Genomic DNA, 20,124 nt, shown 5'->3' with positions numbered 1-20,124 from the left:
ACAATTTACATTGCATCCAACAGATGCATTTGGGCGGGAAACCAATTTATGAATGGGCTGCCTTTTGACAGCTTGTTGACTCTATAGGTAGTCAGTTAACACTATTGTGTTAAAGATATCAGACAGGCATCAGGATATCTGGAGCCTGGGAGTTCTGTAGAAGAGGAGAGAATTGATTCCTTTCTGGGAGGTTTGTTAGTTTTAAACTTGTAACCTGTTCTCTGGACGTTTCTGAATGAGTATATAAACAACTTTTGTAGCTATCTTAAACACAACTTTCTACATTTCTATATTTCTCCTATGAATGCAACCTTCTATGATGGGTCAGTATCATGAGCAAGAGTGGGCTGGGCTGAGGAGCAGCTGTTATGATGCTCAATATTCTGCTGTCAAGCCAAGTCCAGAATCTAGATGAAGAGAGGGGTGTTAAATCCAAGTAAGGACAGATCCTCCATGAGCTTCTGGGGTATGATCGTAATAAAAGCCGAGGTGAAATCAATGAAGAGCATGATGTGCCATTCTCCAGGTGGAACAGGATGGTGTGGAGGGACAAGACTATAGGTAAATTGAAATGGGTCCAGTGTCTCTGGGAAGGACACTTGGATGCATTCTATCAGCAGACCCTGAAAGCATTTCATAATTTTATGAGGCCTGTTACTGTCACTTTGGTACTGGGATGATGATGGCTGTCTTGAAAAGGACTGCTGCAGTGAGGTGTTGAAGATGTCTGTAAGGACCTCTTTCAGTTGGTCTGAGCAGTCCTTCAGTACCCATTGGGTATTTTGTCTGGTCCCACTGCTTTGTGTGGGTTCACCTTGGATGGGGTTCTCTTCACCTCAGTTACAGCTGAAATGGATTGCACGGGAGATGGCTGATACTAGTGCCATCTTGTTTCCTGACCTGCAGGCAGTCCACGAGCTTGAAGAAATGCACAGATCTGTGTCCATCAATGGATTCTGGTTAGCCCTGGTTTTATAGCATTTGATCTCCCTGACATCTTTGATGCACTTGCTAATGTAGCCAGTCACTGAGCTCAGATTCTTCTTGATGCTTATGTGGTTGATGTAGATGGCCACCTCCCTGATACCCCTTCAATCTATAATATCAAAGCAGTCTTGTAGTGCTGCTATGGCCTCCCCTGGCCACGTCCTGATGTCCTTGTGAACTGGATTTGTTCATTTTGCCAGCATCTGTATGCTGGGGATGATGCATGATCCTAGTAACCAAGGGGGAAGGGAGCAGCATTGTATTCATTAGAGCCATTGGTGTACACCCGATCTAGGGCATTGTCTCCTCTTGTGGCTAAGAGGATATGCTGTTGAAACTGTGGTAAAACAGTTTTCAGGTTGGTATGATTGGAGTTGCCAACTACAATCATGTCATCATCAAATGGGATGTCTGGGCTTCACAGTTGGCACTGTAAAATTCCTTCATTTCTTCACTCTTATTAGCTGAAGGTGGAACAGCATGGCTGACAATTTCCTGGGCAGGCTGAAGTGTCTGCATTTCCGATCAGCACGTCTTTACCACAGAAATCTTTGTGTACCAGTCCTCTCTGTAAATGCACAGTCCTTCTCCTTGAGGTCTTGCAGATAAGCTATTCTGTCTGGCCTGAAGGTGATAAGGCCATCCAGCTGGATTGCTGAGTCTGGAATAGTATCCTGGAGCCACATTTCTGTAATCACCAGAGCAAAGCAGCCTTGCAGTTCTCTCTGGTTCAGATGCACCTGAGGTAATCCATTTTCTTCTTCAGCGATCTTCCATTTGTGAGTCAGGTTGCTGGAAGCGCACGCCTGAATGGGTTAACACTAAGTGATCACCAGTTTGCTACATTTCTGTATTCTCACACAATGTTTACAATGGCCACCTAAACTTCCCCAGCAATCTGCTCACGTTTGCTGCAGTCTGTCTCCCTTCATTCAGGATGTTAAAAGTGCTCAATATCTTACCATCTGATTCTTTAGTTCTGATGAAGCCAAACTATGGCCCCTGGGCCAACTGCAGCCTGCTATCCATTTTTAAGTGGCCCACAGTGAATTTTAAAAATAAATGGTCTATGGCTCATTTGAACATTCAGATAGTGCCTGACTTATGATGTTCCAACTTGCAATATTTCAAAGTTACAATGATAGAATCTGTTTTGAATAAAGGTAAGTTGGGGTCGACCTGTGTCAATGTGGTTGCTTTTCCTTCTCTGAAGGAAATGCTTCTGTCCAATCAGCACACCACCTTGTAGTAACGACAAGGAAACGCTTTTACAAACCCAACGCGTTTTATTAAAAAAAAGGTGATTTGGAACCCATACACAGATCAATCTGTGCACGCATTCCAAAACACAATGTAGGTTGTGAGGGGACACTGCTGCAGCATGCAAGCTTCCGAATGTGGGTCCACTTCCATCCGCACATCCGAGCTTTCTGCCATTAAAGCTGGAAGTGCTAAGGAGAGGGAAGAGTGAACCAGAAGATCATGGAGAAACTGATCACCGTGAAAAGTGTGTTTGGATGGGACAGGGGAAGATGTAGATAGTAGGGTGCGTGTCAGAGTGTCTGAAATAGAAGCTGGTGGGCAGAAAGTGAAGAACAAAGGGCCTCTCTTTGTTCTGCTGGAGGAGGGGAGAGAGGAGAGGGCAGAAATATGAGAAATGGCGATATGGGTACAGTTTTATCAATGACAGTAAGGGGGGGTCAATATGTACTAGGAAAGAGAACATTTCAGATGTACTGGAATAGGAGGTGTCATCCTGGGAACCGATGTAGGCTCCATAAAGTAACAGGGCACCCTATGGCCTACTTGGTGGAGAATGGTAGTATATGGGGATTGGTCAGCATGGTGAAGATGAGGCAGTGAGGACCAATGTAGAGTCATGGAGGCAGCAGAAGAAGAACTCATGACAGGTGCAGATCCTGCTGAAGTGTGGGTGCAGGAATATAAAGGTAAGGCCTCTACAGAGAAGAGACCACTCCGCATCAGAGAGGCGGAGGTCAAAGGGAATGATGTAAACACTGGTGAAGTCTGAGTATTTGTGGAGGAGTAAGAAAGGGCTCCCTTGACCACAGCAGAGGAGAAGACACTTCATTTCACCTGCAGGCTTCTCCACTCATTGCTGCAATGTGACAGGGTGAATGACATCATCCCATGTTTCTAGGCAGGATTAGATTATTCAAGTGAAGCAAAGCAATCTGAAAATGGTTATTTTTGAGTTTATTTTGAAGGAAAGATTGATTTTCGATTGCTTAATAATGACAATGGTATTATGCAAACAAAATTCTGAAATAATCTTTTATTTAGTATAACCAACTATTTATGAGAAGCATCATACTTCAAACTTAAAAAAACAAAAAGCTGAAATGTTCAAAATAAATTATTGAGCTATTCTTGATTTGTCAATGCTTCTGTTTACATTGATCATTAAATATTGATGCTTATAATTGTTTCTCTGGTGGATTCTAACTTGTGGTGCTCACCCTCTTTGTTTAGGTTGCTTCCAGCTCTGTAATGTTTTTCGAACACATGACATGGAGATCGATCAATGCTTGCTGGAGTCACTACCTTCAGGTCAGCGGCAACAGCTGGTGAAACGCATGCGATGTGACCAAGTAAAGGCATACTATGAACGGGAAAAGGTCCAACAGACTGGATTCAAGCACAAACATGCAAAGAGGAGAAATGTCCACTTTAGAATTACAGACATGGTACAGGAGGCCATTATAGGGCACAATGATAAAGAAGGTAAAGTGACTCTCTAGCTTTCTCTCCTGTGTACTCAGTCCTGATGAAGGGTTCTGGCCTGAAACATTGTCAATTCTTTTTATCTCCCACTGATGTTGAGCAACCTGCTGAGTTCCTCCAGCAGATTATCTGTGGCTCCAGATTCCAGCATCTGCAGTCTCTTGTCTCCAAAGTGGCCTAAAGATTTTAATGCTGCCTGTCGTTTGGTTATATAATCCTCTACTGTATAAAACAAACAGATCCATTTGCAAGTTCATAATTAATAATATCCATGCTTTCTTAACATATTTATGAATAAACATAACAATGAAAAGAGATCCAGGTCATCACTCTGGGGACTACTAATACTTGAAGGCTAACAAGATATAATAGACTGAAGAGTGAGTTTTCATGCTGTACAACTTGATGACCATACACTAGAATCTCATTTAGCATCCCAACAGGCATTCCCAGAAGATTGCCAATGGCATCAGTACTAAAAGAGGACTAGTGCTCCCTTAGAAATGAGGAGATCCATGACTGTCTGCACTGCTAAATGAGGCCATGTACAAATGCTAGCTCCGTGCGCTCTTGTGTGTTGTTAGGAACATGTGGAAGACTGTTCCCATCCCTGTTAGTATGAATCACTTTGCCAGCAATAATGCACAATCCAGCAATGAATAACCCCAGAGCTCCAAGCGGACCATTTGCCCAGAAGGCTCATGTTATGCAGGCTGTCTGGGAGCCTTTACACTGATGAGAGCTGTGCAGTCAATTGTAAAAGGGGCAATGGAAGCAACTTCAAGTAAAGAGCAGAAGATGAGGAGAGATTGTAGCGTTTGGGACCATCAGCCAGGTTATGCAGCAGGTGTTGCCGGTCATGAATACGTACTGTGCCAGTCACATTATGGGTAGCACACCACTGGCTCCATTCTGCCCAACACCAGTCACTCACCCCCCCCCCCCCCCCCCAAAAGGCAGGATTTCCACACTGAGCTCAGCTGAAAAATCTGTCATGAATCAATGCATGTGACCAGCATTTTATTGACACATTTAACATCCTCACAGAACTACATACAGCTGCAGCTGAAAGATTTATCACCAAGAAACAAGCAAGTTAGTAGCTTGATTAAATAACCCGAAATTACCTTTATTAAAAATCCATACCAAATAAATAAATAATTATACTTGTTGTACACAGTAACTAAATTTCTCTATAAATGACAAAATTTTGTAAGTTATAAGTAGAAGTAGGTCATTTGGCCCATCAAGCATGATCAGCTATCCAATAAGATGATTGACTCATGTCCACCTACTTGCCTTTTCCCCATAGCACTTAATTCCCCTATTATGTAAAACTCTATCCAACCTTGTTTTAAAAATATTTACTGAGGTAGCCCCCACTGCTTCAATGGGTAGAGAATCTCATAGATTCACCATTTTCTGGGAAAAGCAGTTACTCCTTCTCTCCATCCTAAACCTACTACCCTGTGTCTTGAGGCCACTTTAGTAATGAAGCATAAAAACAGGTGCTTCAGCCCATGCCCATTTCAGCCAAGTTGGCTACCTGAGCTTTCCCCATTTTGTAATGTTTAGCCCATATTCCTCTCAATCCTTCCAGTTGCCTGCCTAAGTGCCTTTTAAATTATATAATTGTAACCACCTCCATGTATATCCACATACTAACCATAAGCTGTGTGGAAAAAGTTGCCCCTCAGGTTCCCTTTATATCTTTCACCTCTCACCCTAAATCTATGACTTCTAGTCTTAGCTACCCCCACTCTGCATAAAATAAAGCCTATGACTATTTATTTTATCTATGTCCTTATAATTTTATGAATCTCACCCCTCAGCCTTCTATGGAAAAAAATGCCCCATCTGATCCCACCTCTCCTTGAACTTTAGCCCTCCAGTCCTCATAACATCCTTGTGAATCCAGTTTAATCTCATCTTTCCAGTGGCATGTCAACCAGAACCATACACAGCACTCAGTGCGGTTTCACCAACATCTTTTACAATTGTAACATGATGTCTCCACACCTGTTCACAATGCCTTGACCCATGCAAAAGGCAAAATGATTTCTTCATCACTGTCCATTTGTGTCGCTACATTCAGGGAACAATGTCCTGTACCCCTAAGTCACCATTGTAAATCACTGTCCAGTGTGTTACCATACACTCTAAGTTCTGCCCAGGTTCAATTTCCAAAAATGCAAAAGAATTTAACCCACCATTCATTTACCCACTTCCCCAGATGATCGATATTGTATTGTAATCTCTAATCTCAGACAACCATCTTCATTGGTCACTCTTTCTCTTCACTGTTCTTAAAAAAAAATGTTTGTTGTTGTCAATTTTATTTGACTGTCTGACTTCTGATGAATTGGATTGGGGGAAAAAAAAGTGAATATTCTAGGTTTAATTAGAATGTTAAAAATACCAAGTGAGGCACATATTCAGTGTTGCTTGTGGTATTGTTCCCAAATATCCTTTCAATAGTGTGAAGGACTAATGTTTTTTTATAAAAGGTATAATAATATAAAAATAGTATACTTGAAGCAGCAATATAAGACATTTTTGATGAAGTTTATTTCTTGAACTTGGAGTAAAATATTACATTAAACCAAATGAGCATACTCTGGTGTTTTATAAAACTAATGAGGAATTCAAGCTAACATTTGCATCTGTGGAAATTCTCGGCATCAGTTGGTGCAGGGTGCAGATTTGTGGATCATTGGGATCTCTTTTGGGGAAGTTATGTCCTGTACAAAATGGTGGCATGGATAGTGTAGCAGTTAGCGCAATGCTGTTACAACACCAGTGATCAGGGCTGGGGTTCGAATCCTGTGCTGTTTGTAAGGAGTTTGTACATTCTCCCCATGTCTGCGTGGGTTTCCTCCAGGGGCTCCAGTTTCCTCCCGCCATTTGAAATGTACCCGGGCGTTGTAGGTTAATTGGGTGGCAAGGGCTCATGAGCCAAAATAGCCCATTACGGTGCTAGATGTATAAATTTAAATTTAAAAAGGATGGGCTTCTCCTGAACTGAAGAGCGACCAATATCTTGGCTGGCAGGTTTGCTGGAATAGTTGGGGAGAGTTTAAACTTATTTGGCAGGAGGATGAGTAAAACAATGTGAGGGAAGAAAATAGAGCAGAAGGTGGAAAGGATAATGCAATGTGTTGGAGGTTTGGAGGAAGGACTGGCAGTAGAGGAGGCATAAATGTAATGAGTTGGAGAGTTTGAAATGTGTCTTTCAATCCAAGGAATAATAGGAATAAAGGGGATAAACTTAAAGCAAGTATCAATACGTGGAATTATGATGTTGTGGCCACAACAGAGACATAGCTGATTCAAGGAAAGATTGGCTGTTAAGTGGTTTATATAGCTTTAAAGAGATATTATGGGGGGAGGGTAGCATTACTGGTCAGGGATAGTATCACAGCTGTTGAAAGGGAGAATGCTGTGGTGGGAGTGCCTACTGAGTCAGTGTGATGGAAGTCAGAAATAGGAAGGGAGCAATCACTGTAAAGGGAGAAATCCTCAAAGACCCCCACCACCCAGGCCATTCCCTCTTCATTCTACTACAATTCTAAAAAGGTAATGGAGTCTAAAGATGAGCACTCAATGGCACAAGGACAGCTTCTTCCCCACTGCCATCAGATTCCTGAATAAGCAATGAACCAAAGCCACTGCCTTACTTTTCATGCACTGTTACTATAATCCCCAAATAGTCCTTGGGACACTGAAGAATAGATTAGCAGGCAGATTTTGGAATGGAGCAGAAATAACAGGATTGTTGTTATGGGAGACTTCACTTCCCTAATATTGATTGGCTCCTCCTTTGTGCAACAGGGATAGATTGGGCAGAATTTGTCAAGAGTGTCCAAGAAGGATTTCTGACACAGTATCTGTTAGATTAGAAACTAGTACAGAGTAATGAACTTGATCAGGTGACAGACCTTGGTGGGAGAGCATTTTGGTAATAGTGACCACCACTCCAAGCTTTAGCAAAGTTATGGACAAGGATAAAAGAAGACAAAAATGAAAAAGTGTTTAATTGGGGATGAAACAGTAACTTCCTGGGACCAGAGAGATATAACCCAGGTTGCTATGGAAAAGATTGCTTGGGCATTGGCTATGATCTTGTCCTCAGCCACAGGGGAGGTACCAGAGAATTGGAGAGTGCAAAAGTGGGTACCATTGTTTCTAAAAGGTAATTGAAAAATCCAGGGAATTGTAGAAGAGTAAGTCTTACATTAGTGATGGGCAATCTAATGGGACCCCTGCTCTTTGTGATTTTTATAAATATCCTGGACAAAGAAGTTGAGGGATGGGTCAGTAAGTTTGTATATGATACAATGGTTGGCAGAGTTGTGGATAGAATTGAAAGCTGTTGTAAGTTCCAGCAGGATATAAACAGGATGCAGAGTTGAGTCGAAAAGTGGCAGTGTTCAATTGGGATTTGCATGAGGTGCAGCATTTTGGTAGGTCAAACTTGAAGGCAGAATATATTGTTAAAGTACTTAACAATGTGGATGAATAGATGGATCTTGGGGGTCAAAATCTATTGAGCTCTTGAGGCTGCCACACAGGTTGATGGAACTATGGTAGGCTGAGCTTCATGAATCAGTGGATTGAGTTCAGGAGTCATGAAATAATGTTGCAGCTCTATAAATCTCTGATGAGACCACACTTAGAATATTGTGTTCAGTTCTGGTCACCTCATTACATGAAATATGTGGAAATCATGGAGCTGGTGCAGAGGAGATTTCCCAGGATGTTGCCTGGAAAGGAAAATGTGTCTTATGAGGTAAGGTTAGCAGAGCTAGGGCTTTTAGCTTTCAAGTGAAGAAGGATGAAAGGTGACTTAATAGAGGTCTACAAGTTTACGAGAGGCACAGATAAAATAGGTGGCCAGGATGTGAGTAGCAAACACCAGAGGACAACTGTACAAATAGAAGGGAGGAAACTTTCAGGGAGTTTTTTTTTATATACGAAGAGTTGTTGTGTCTGGAATGCATTGCCAGGAGTGTTGATGGAGGGTGCAACAATAGGGGCATTTAAGAGACTCTTAGACAGGAACATGGACAAAAGAAAAATTAGTAGGTTATGAGATAGTGTGGGTTTAGTTTTTTTTTGGTCAGTATATATGGGTTGGCACAACATCGAGGGCTGAAAGGCCTGTACTGTGCTGTAATGCTCAATGTTCTATATCCAACACTTGGTGGCAGAATGCAAGAAATAAGATCAAGACACTCATAAAAAGATAAATGTGATCACATTAAGAAATGCACAAGAAAATGCTATAATTGTTTAAAGTCAGTATCCAGAAAACCAAAAATCAATTCGAGTTGCAAAACTAGTTGGAGAAGGTTTATGATCTCCAAGAGGAAAGATTTATATTCAAAATTTTCATCCTCAGTTTTGACCAATAGGACATGAAATGTAATTAGGTTTATCCTCACTGTACCAACTAATTGAACATTTTTCAATTAATTCCTAAAATCTGCAAATGTTTTGCTTTTTATCCCCAAGTGTGTTTTTTTTCAAATTTCCCTTTATATTCAATAGGTGATAGAACATCCCAGGTTTGTCCTCTTCTGAAGAAGGGCTCAGGCCCAAAACATTGACTGCCTCTTACTTCCCCTGGATGTTGCATGACCTGCTGAGTTACTCCAGCACTTTTATGTTCTGGAGTAGTCATCTGCATCTGCAGATTTTGTTGTTTTACTCCAAATTTATCTAATCCAGACAGCATCCTGGTAAATCTCATCTGTACCTTTTCCAGAGGCTCCATACACTTTGTCTAATGGGACGACCAGAATTTCACACAATAGTTCAAGTGCAGCTAACAATTTTATAACGCTGCCCCATGACTTCTTTCCTTTATACTAAATGCCCTGAGCAATTAGGCCCTAAACATTGGTTATATATTTTTACCTCCTGTGGCATTTCTTTATTTTTACTACAATCACAGCATCTGCAGAAGTTTGTGTTTTATTCTAATCATTCATATGCCTTCTTTGCCACCCTGTCTACTTTCAGGCAGCTTTGGACCAGGTCCCCAGATTCCCTGTACATCAATGCTCTTAAGGGCCCTGCCAGCAACTGTATACTTTCTCCTTGCATGTGGTCTCCCAAAGTGCATCAGTCCACATTTTGGATTAAACTCCATCTGCCATGACACACAGAATAAACTGCAATGACACTGTATCTTGTTCCTTCCTCCCCCCCCCCCCCCCGCCCCCCCACCCCCACCCTCAGCGGTAAATATTGGAATAAGATGATGAATATTCTACGACTCGGCTTTAGTAAGCAAGTTGGATTATCATGAGCCCATGATCTTTAGGCAGTGCCCAAAGTATTCATTGATTTGGGAAGAGGAGCATCCTGCAGGTTGATGGGATAAGCAATAATCATTCAAGTTATTTGTGACATGTACTAGGTTACAGCGAAAAGATTTGTTTTGTGTGTTATACAGCAAGTCAACCCATACAGAAGCACAGTAAGTAGTACACAGTACAGAGTGCTAAGGTTACAGAGTGAGATCGGTTAGAATAGAGTAAGGGCCACGTTATTTTACTGATGTGAAGTTTGTTTTGGAGTCTGATAAGAGCAGAGGAGAAACTGTTCTTGAATCTGGTGGTGTGTGATCTCACACTCGTGAATTTTCTTCCCAATGGGAGAAGGGAAAAGAGTGGGATACACATTTTAATATTCTGGCTGCTTTTCTAAGGCAGTTGGAAGTATAGATGATGTTAATTGAGGAAAGGAGGTGTGTATGATCGTCTGAACAGTGTTCATCATGTCAGCAATTCCTTGTGATCTTGGATGGAGCAGTTCTCGTATGACACAGTGATACACCCTGGCTGGATATTTCTGATTCATCTTTAAAAGTTGTTGAGTGACACAGCAGACATGCTTGTGTCTGACAACAATGCTATCCTGCAAATAAAATGTGAAATTAAAACAAAACTCTCTATGGGCACAATTTTGTCACACTTCAGTTGCTGTAAATGTGTGTGAATTATGTCCTTTGAGTTCTGAGTGGCTGAGAAGTGCTAAGACAGTGAGGAGTGGGCATGCATGCTCGTGTCTGTTTGCATGGATGTTTCATGTGTGCATGATATTTCCAGCCTCCTTTTTTGGAGTTACAGCTCGAAATGTCAGCATGTTAGTTTTCACTCATCCTTTGACTTTCTTCCTGTACTGCTCTCAAGAGATGGGTGATACTCTGCTCTGGGGCCCTTCTGACACAGGGAACATGGCTTATTATCTAAAATTCAACCATGAGGATGTGTAGGTCCTTCCACTCTTTTCTTTTGAGCCACTTTAGATGAGATAACAATACATGACTTTCCATCGGTTCTGTGATGTTTTCTGGAACCCTGAGGTCACTTACCAATAGAATGAGCCATTTGGGTCAAAATGTGCATAGACTATTTAAAACAATATGATCCGATACTGGATCTAAATTACATTAATCTAAAAAGAATATTAAGTTTGCAGAACAGTCTTTGACCTTCAATTTAAGAATAATACATTTGCTCTCCCCTGACACATCATTGTGAGTTATTTGATGTTAAGTTTTTTAATGACAAGAACTCTGTGAATACATGGGGAAAACTCATTGTGCTGATAATTAATAAACTAAACATATCTAAAACAGAAAAAAGTAGGTAAAATCCCTATACTTGCATGAATAAAGATCTCAGAGGTTTTCCTTTCTTCCCAAGTTAAAGGACAAAAATAATGATGCAACATTAAGTTGTTCAGATTCCATGGTAACCTAATTGTTATGTTGGGACCTGGCTGTGAACTTCTGTTAGCACAATTATGAAGCATTGTCTATTCAACCCCTAATTATCAGTCAGTGATTTAAACATATCCTCTGTTTGCAGTTACATCGTGCTCCTTAACAACATTTAATTCTCAGAGAAGCCAACAGATTTCCTTAGATAGGTTGATAGATGAGAAAAGCAGGAGTGTTCACCTCGAAACCTACTAGGTTTTACCATTTTCCTTTTCCCAATTAACACATAAACCATTAATGAAAAGTATGTTGAGAATTTGGGCTCATTTTAGGAAATTCTTCAGAATTGATGGTTTTTCCACTGGCCAATCCGATTATAACCATCTTTTTCAACTCTTTGTTGGATGCAGATTTCAAGGAATGGCAGAGAATAGCTAGTCAAAGTTTAAAGATCTCTTTATTTGAGAAAATTTTGCCTCTTTCAAATAATTATCAGCTAAATTTAATCTTTCCAAGACACCTTTTAGATATTTATAAATTAGACATTTTGTTCAGTCTAAATTTTGATTTTCCACAAATTTCCAACACTAATATTCTTGATATGTTTTAATTTATGGTTTTATTTTCATGGTGGATTAATATCATACAGTTATATTAATTTATTGATTTGAATTCATGGCTTGACCAAGAACATTTGGGAATGAGATTTGAACTTAACCTTTTCAGATAGTACCTTTTCAGAGACTACTCTCAGCTTGATTAATGAGAGTAGAACATTGCTTATTACAATTTAAGGTGATGTACAGACCTCATTTATCCAAACTTAAATTGTTTCATTTTTATGCAGATATTGTTGCACTATGTGAGAAGTGTAAAAATATTTAAGCTTCTCTGATCCATGTGTTTTGGGAGTGCCCAAATTTAGAGATAATCTGAAAAGGCATTTTCCAAATTTTATGAATGATTCTAAAGATTAATTTGGAACCTTGCCCATTAATTACTTTCTTTGTTTTTTTTTTCTTGTGATTCATTGATAAACCTATATCGACATCTCAGGAAAAAAGTTTTGGCTTTTACAATGTTGATAGCCAGATGAGAAATTTTATGGAAATGAAAATATTATTCATTCCCTACTCATACACAATGGTTATATTGATGTAATGTCCTATTTAGGTTTAGAGAAAATTAGATATAATAAAGATAGACAGTTTCAATTTATGAAATTGTGGGTCCCTTTCTTACAATTTTTTAATGTATTTTGAAGAATTAACAATTATTGTATGTTCTGGTGATTCTGTTCTCTGGGGATTGCCAGTGGTTCCACATTATTGATTTGTTTTTATTAATTTATAATATAATCTTGATTAAAGGGGGGGATAGATTAGATTTAGTTTAGCTTTTAGATTTTTATTTTTATATGGTTTAACATGGTCACATAGTTTTATTTTTGTCCGTGCTTACTTGTATACAAATGAATTATTATGTAATTGTCAATTCTGTATTTATACCTGTATGCTAAACTCAATAAAAAATATTTTAAAGTAAGAAACCTGCTAGGACCCGGTACTGGCCCTCTAGCTGGTGTCTACTGCCATAACTTATCCTCTTTTCAGGTTAGGAAGTGATCAGATCAATGGCATAACACTGGAAAAGTGCTGGAGAAACAGCAACCACTGGAAGCAATAGACAGTTGATGGTGTGTGTCTGAGCCCTTCTTCAGTTGGACTGAAAATCAGGCAGATGCCCAAATAAGAAGGGAAAGGAGAGGAGCATAGACCAGCAGGTGATAGGTAGATGCAGGTGGGGGAGGGGGAAGATAAAGGAGTTGAGAGGTGATAGGGAGAGGCTAAAGGAGTGTTTCCCAAACTTGGTTCTGCAGAATGCAAGGGTTTCACAAAAAGGCACAGGGGTTTCACAGAAGAAATGGGTACTAATAACTAAAACTTGTATATATTAAAAAAAATTGTTTTTATTTAATTTGAATTTAAATTGAAATTACTTTAGAAAATGTGTTTCTAAACAGTTGCCTCAATGCTAACAAAACAGTAGCATAGACATCAGGCTTCATAATTTCATTTTCAACCAATGAGACTCGGATTTCTTTTGGCACGAGGCAAGCCAAAATTTAAAAATTCAATCTACCGCCTCCTCTTGCTCACTCGCCTACTCTTTCCTTTCCCCTCATACTCACTCATTCGTTTTCTCCCTCCCCCTTCTTGCTCACTCACTTGCTTCCTAAGTGGGGAGCAAGGTGCGGCAGAGGTCACCTGGGCTGGAGTGGGGAGCGAGTGCAATGGAGGTTGCCTGGAATACAGCGGGGAGCAAGGGTCAGCGGAGGCAACCTTGGCTGCGGTTGGGAGCGAGGGGCGCTGGTGGTAGGGCAAGGTCGGGGGGGGGGGCGTGTAGGGTTCAGATGGAAGTTAATCCACTACTGGTGAGTTTATTTACTTCTTTACATGCTTGTAAATGCTTTATATTTATTTATTTATTTATATGCTTGTATATATTGCCATGTCTTTTAAACTGTAATTGACGATCCAAGTGTTCCCAAAAGGGTTCCGTGAGCTATGAACTTTGGGAAGCCCTGGGCTAGAGACTGATGCTTTCCGATAGACTTTCTCTGATAATGCTCTCTTGCACTACACAAAAGTGCTGGAGAAACTCAACAGCTCACACAGCATCTACAGAAAGTAAAATTCATTACACAATTATCTTCAAATGCTCCCTATCTGATTTTCAGCATACCTGAAAAAGGGCTCAAGCCCAAAAGGTTGACTGCCTATGACTTTCCAAGGATGCTGTATGGCCTGCTGAGTTTCACCAGCACTTTGGTGTACTCACTAGACCCCAGCATCTGCAGACATCTTGTTTATAGCTAGATCAATGGGCTTGCTCTCTGCTCCCCTAGCATTGGTGCATTCATGCAATGCTGGGAGTGAAAAGTCCCCCAGCCTTGATATTCCAGGGCAACCCTACGGGCAACAATCTCTTTGCTGAGATTTTGTGGTGGCCTTCAACTCCTGACTTTTTTAAAAAAAACTTCCTGATAAAGGGTTCAGACCCACAATGTGACTATTTTTTAATCCCCCACTGATGCTGCTCAACCTGTTGAGTTCCTCCAGCAGATTATGTGCTGCTTTGGATTGCAGGATCTGGTGGGAGAGAAGAGAGTTAAGATGGGCTTGAGAGCAACTTTGTTCTCTCAGAGGATGGTCCTTGTCTGGGGAAAAATGTGCTAGATGAAACTGCAGAAGTGGCCACAATTCTGGCTTTCAAAAGGTATTTGGACAGATTTATGGATAGGAAGGACTTTGAAGGATATAGGTAAAATGCAGGCAAATTGGACTGGCCCCGACTACCAGATGAGTTGAGCTGGAAGGGCCTATTCCATGATGTATGACCCATTGACAGCATCGGCCTTTGATCATTGCATGTTTTCAGTGTTTCTTTAAAATAGTCTATGGGAAGTTCAAATTTCAGTTTTGATAATTTGCCCAGCTGATACTTGCCTTCCTTCTTTTGTTGTGCTTTGTCAGCCCTCTATGGTTCCCAGTACTGCATTACTGAAGTATTATGTTTTGGCAAATCATGTAATCAATGAGCAAAGTCCAGCTGCACTGAGAGACGAGGATGTAAAGTTTTTAATTTACTAAAAAGGTGAACCAAGACTCCAACACACACTGTCTGAGTTTATAAAAATATTATCGTTCAGTGAATTGCATTCTTAATTCAAGCTGTGAAAAACATTTTGTACTATGATAACATTTTTTAAATTTTCATGCAATTATAGTCTTGAAGCTGTTAAAGGAAGGTGCGGACCCCAACACAATGATCTCCTCAGGAGGCTCTCTACTGCATCTGGTAAAAACAACTATATTGTGCCATTGTTTATTAAATACAGTCGATTGGGTAACATTTGGTACTGGTTGCTTATAGCATAGACTGAGAAGCTAAAACTTAAAACCTTTTTGACATTATTTAATTCAATAATTTGCATGCTAAATAACCCACTACACTGCCCACAACTCCACCTATCGTGTATTATTTGCAAACTTCCTAATCCACCCGCCACTTTCTTTTCCATCCATGAGATGTATGTCAAATAACAGGGATCTTCACACAAATCCTTGTGAAACATCACTGATCACTGACCTCCAGTCTGAATAACAGCCTTCCATCACTGTAGTGATAGAGTGCTACCACCGGGGGATTCGGGCATGGAGTGTTTCGCACCTGGGGAATATTGCATCTTTGGAAAACTGTAGCATCTTGGGTAGATTCAAGAGGGATGCATCCACATGAGGTCTGGCATGTGTATGTTCTGTTTAAAGCTGGTTGCTTAGTTAATATATCTAGTTGTTTTAGAAAGAACCCAAGATTCTTTATTGTAATAAAAGAAACATCACATAATATCAGGAGTGGAAGAAACTGCAAGTTCCGCTGTGCACAGGAGTAAAAGAAGAAAAAAAAAGTGTGTGTCGTGAGTAACAGTTGATATCAGTAGAAGGTTTAAGATTTATTAACCACAAGTGGAGGCTGTTTAAGCAAATGGTTATGCTTTACCTGCTAGTGATTGGAATTGATAGCCAACTGGAAGATTGCAATACTACTTACTGCGACAGGAGCTCAAGCTCTAGAGATGTTTATGCCGAGGCAGAAGATCAGAGCAAATTTGACAATGTTATCGAGATGTTTGATGAACACTATTCATCAACGAAAAATGAAAACCTCAAGCGGTATGTGTTTGGCCGGCACACGCTGTTGCAGGGAGAGAGCTTCGATACTTTTTTAAGACTTAAAACTAAAAGCAAGAACATGTAATTTTGGATTGCTGCAAGATTCAATGATCCGTGATCATTTGGAATTAATGATAAGAAAGTGAGAGAAGTTGCTGTGAGAGACCGAGCTTTCCTTAGCTGGATCTGTGAAGATATGCCACGCCAGTGAATTAGCTTTGCAGCATGTGAAAAAGTTTGGTGATAGTGCAAAAGCCAGTGAAAATGAAGGCATAGTCATAGCCACAGTGTCTGGACACAAACAAAAAATGAGATACAGGAACCAACCAAAAGATGGAGAGACATTTAATTGTAAACCATGTGGCACTAAACATGCACCTAAGCGATGCCCAGCTTATGGGAAAGTCTGAAACAAGTGCAAAGGGCAGAATCTCTATGCAAAGCAATGTTTTCCCAAAGGGAAACTAAACAGAAGTAAAAGTGGACACACTATAGAAGACACTGTACACACTAGAGAAGAAACTGCTGTCAGTGATACAATATTCGTGGGCATGGTGGTGCAGGAAGTGAACACAGTATCGAACAGGATAAATGGACTGTGACATTGCATACAAATGGAACAAATATTCCTTTAAAGTTAGACATGGGTAAAGGTCAATTTGATCTCTGAGTGCAACATCAGGGCAATGACGATAAAGACATACATCCATGCAAATCCTGTACTGCTCAAAGCTTACTATGGACAGAGGTACATGTAAACTTGAGGAGAAAGTTAAAGATAAAGAGCACCACCTCGGGTTCACAGAAGTCTCAAATGGATATTATTCACTGCTAGGTGACAAAGCATATGAAAATTTAAACCTAGTCAAGAGGGTGTATCACATTAACAGTGACCAGAACAGAACACCATAGAGGAAATACTGGATCAATTTCTGGGCATCTTCAGGGGGTTTGGAGTTCTACCTTTCATCAATAAGTTACAGTTAAAGGAGGCCAGTTCCAGCACCACCCTGAAAAAGCTCAATGAGGAATTTGACCAAATGATGGCACTAGGGATCAGAATGGGTGAATTCAATGGTTTATGTCAAAAAGAAGAACGGTGACCTATGCTTATGTGCAAGGACCCAAAAGACTTGACTACCATTATTAAGAGGGAACATTATCAGATTCCAACCAGGGATGAAATTACAAGTGAGATGGTCGGTGCAAAGTTTTTCACTAAATTGGATGCATCCCAGGGCTTCTAGCAAATAAAACTGCAGGAAGATAGTAGAAAATATTGCACATTTTACACATCATTGGTCTGATGCTCTTGTCTGAGGATGCCTTTTGGAATGTTCTCCGCTCCAGAAGTGTTCCACAGGACAATTGAGCACATCATACAAGGCATAAATGGGGTACGTGTGTACATGGATGACATGATCCTATGGGGATCCACACAGGAACAAAACAATGAGAGGCACATCAAAGTTCTACAACACATCCAGAAGTATGGATTAAAGTTGAACAGAGAAAAATAACAGTTTAGTGTGAAGGAAATCACATTTTCGGGAGATAAACTGTCACAGGCAGGAGTGGAGTCAGACAAGAGCAAGGTGAAAGCAATTTTAGGGATACACCAACCCACTGACAGAAAAGCCACATTGAGAGTGTTGGGAAAGATCAATTTCATAGGTAAATTCATTCCAAACCTGTCTTTCAAAACAATGTACCTGTGAAAGTTGTTACAGGACAAATGTGAATTCAAGTGGACAGGCAACCATGAGGAAGAATGGGGACAACTGAAGACATTCTGACTACAGAACCAGTACTTTGACATTCTTTGTCACATCCAGAAGGACAAAAATATTAATGGATGCTTCAAAAGATGGAATATATACTGTACTACTTCAGGCTGTAGGAGAAAATTAGAGGCCAGTAGCATACTCATCAAGAACAATGATGACATCTGAACGTCAATATGCACAGATGGAGAAAAAGTGTCTTGGTCTGGTCTATGGACTTGATAAATTCCACAGTTATGTGTATGGACTACCAACATTTGTGGGAAAGAGACCACAAGCCATTAATAGCAATAATCAAGAAAAATCTCAGTGAAATTTCACCGCAAATCCAAAAACTGATGATTAAACTATAACGTTATGACTTTGAATTGGTGTACACATCAAGGAAACTCATTATGTTAGCTAATGTGTTATCTAGGGCAATGACACAGAGTGAAACACACAATGAGAGTTTCACAGAGACAGATGAGAATCTCCATGTGAATATGATCACTGAATCTCTTCCTGTATTAGACTTGAAATCCAAGCAGATCACAGCTGAAATGGAAAATGACACACATCAGAGATAACCATATAACCACTTACAGCACAGAACAGGCCAGTTCGGCCCTACTAGTCCATGCCGTAGCAAATTCCCACCCTCCTAGTCCCACTGACCAGCACCCGGTCCATACCCCTCTAGTCCCCTCCTATCCATGTAACGATCCAGTCTTTCCTTAAGTGTAACCAATGATCCTGCCTCGACCACGTCTGCCGGAAGCTCATTCCACATCCCCACCACCCTTTGCGTGAAGAAATTTCCCCTCATGTTCCCCTTATAATTTTCCCCCTTCAATCTTAAACCATGTCCTCTAGTTTGAATCTCCCCCTTTCTTAATTGAAAAAGCCTATCCACATTTACTCTGTCTGTCCCTTTTAAAATCTTAAACACCTCTATCAAGTCCCCTCTCAATCTTCTACGCTCCAGAGAAAAAACGCCCCAGTCTGCACAACCTTTCGCTGTAACTCAGACCCTGAAATCCTGTTAACATTCTCGTGAACCTTCTCTGCACTCTCTCTGAGCTGAGTGTTGTCAATGGGCTTCTAATCACACAGAGCAGAATTGTCATTCCTCAATCACTGTGACGAGAGATGCTGAAAAGGGTGCTCGAGGGGCACCTTGGAATGGAAAAATGCAAGAGGAGGATCAGAACTGCTGTTTATTGGCCAGGGATAAATGCTGACATTGACAGGATGGTTTCAAGCTGTGAGACCTGTTTGAAACATCACGCAAAGCAGACAACAGAACCCATTATAATAACTGATGTAGTAGCTGAACCATGGCCAAAAGTTGGGACTGGTCTGTTCCACATGGATGGAAATAGTTACTTGCTGGTTATTGATTATATATTGAACTATCCGGAGATTGTGCTTCTTCCTAGCATGTCTGCTGCTTGTGTGATTCAATATATGAAAGCGATCTTTGCAAGACACAGATTTCCTCAAATTGTCTACAGTGATAATGGACCATGCTACAGTTGTAGAGAATTCCAGAACTTTGCAGAAAAGTATGGTTTTCAACATGTGACCTCAAGTCCTCTGCATCCACAGTCAAATGGTAAAGCAGAGAAAGGAGTTTACATAGTTAAACAGCTGCTCAAGAAAGCACTAGACAATGGCTCAGATCCGTATCTAGCTCTATTCAGTTACAGAGCTTCACGACTTGAACCTGGCATGTTACCCACTGAACTTCTGAGGAGACATAGGCTTTGCACCACACTTCCCTACTCTAGCGGCCCAAACAAAAACTGAGATGTCGAATGGAAACAAAAAGCATCTGCAAGGGAGACAAAAAGCAAATTATGACAAGTCAGCAAGAAGCTTATGGCTACTTGCCCAACATGACACAGTGAGACTCAGAGATTCCAACACTTGGGACAAAAAGGCTACTGTTCTGGGGGAAGTAAATCCAAAATCCTGGACTGTCAGAACAGAGGAGGGTCAAATATTGAGAAGGAACTGAAGGATCCTGCTGAAGATGCTAGAGATACTGCAGGAGGAGATAAATGCAGAGGATTCAGTCTGCACATTTACAGAAGAAACACCACCCATTCTAAACAGTAGTGGACATAAGCACCTCTGTTAAGAAGATCCAAATGAG

The 20,124-nt window shown here is 40.6% G+C and overlaps 1 protein-coding gene across 1 annotated transcript in view; it reads left to right on the top strand.

Annotated features, from left to right (window-relative positions):
* Nucleotides 1-3,488: 3,488 nt before the first annotated feature.
* The window catches only part of myo16 (myosin XVI), a 239,976-nt gene continuing 223,340 nt past the window's right edge, over nucleotides 3,489-20,124 (top strand). Inside the window, exons 1-2 of the mRNA XM_069890622.1 lie at nucleotides 3,489-3,732; nucleotides 15,255-15,325. Coding sequence (XP_069746723.1) covers nucleotides 3,519-3,732; nucleotides 15,255-15,325 — 285 coding nt within the window. The 5' untranslated portion in view covers nucleotides 3,489-3,518. The remainder of the gene's footprint in view (nucleotides 3,733-15,254; nucleotides 15,326-20,124) is intronic.

Source organism: Narcine bancroftii, chromosome 7, assembly GCF_036971445.1.
Source record: "Narcine bancroftii isolate sNarBan1 chromosome 7, sNarBan1.hap1, whole genome shotgun sequence".
Lineage (NCBI taxonomy): Eukaryota > Metazoa > Chordata > Chondrichthyes > Torpediniformes > Narcinidae > Narcine > Narcine bancroftii.
The sequence above is the reverse complement of the archived record's forward strand: the minus strand, read 5'-3'. Positions and strand labels throughout refer to the sequence as shown.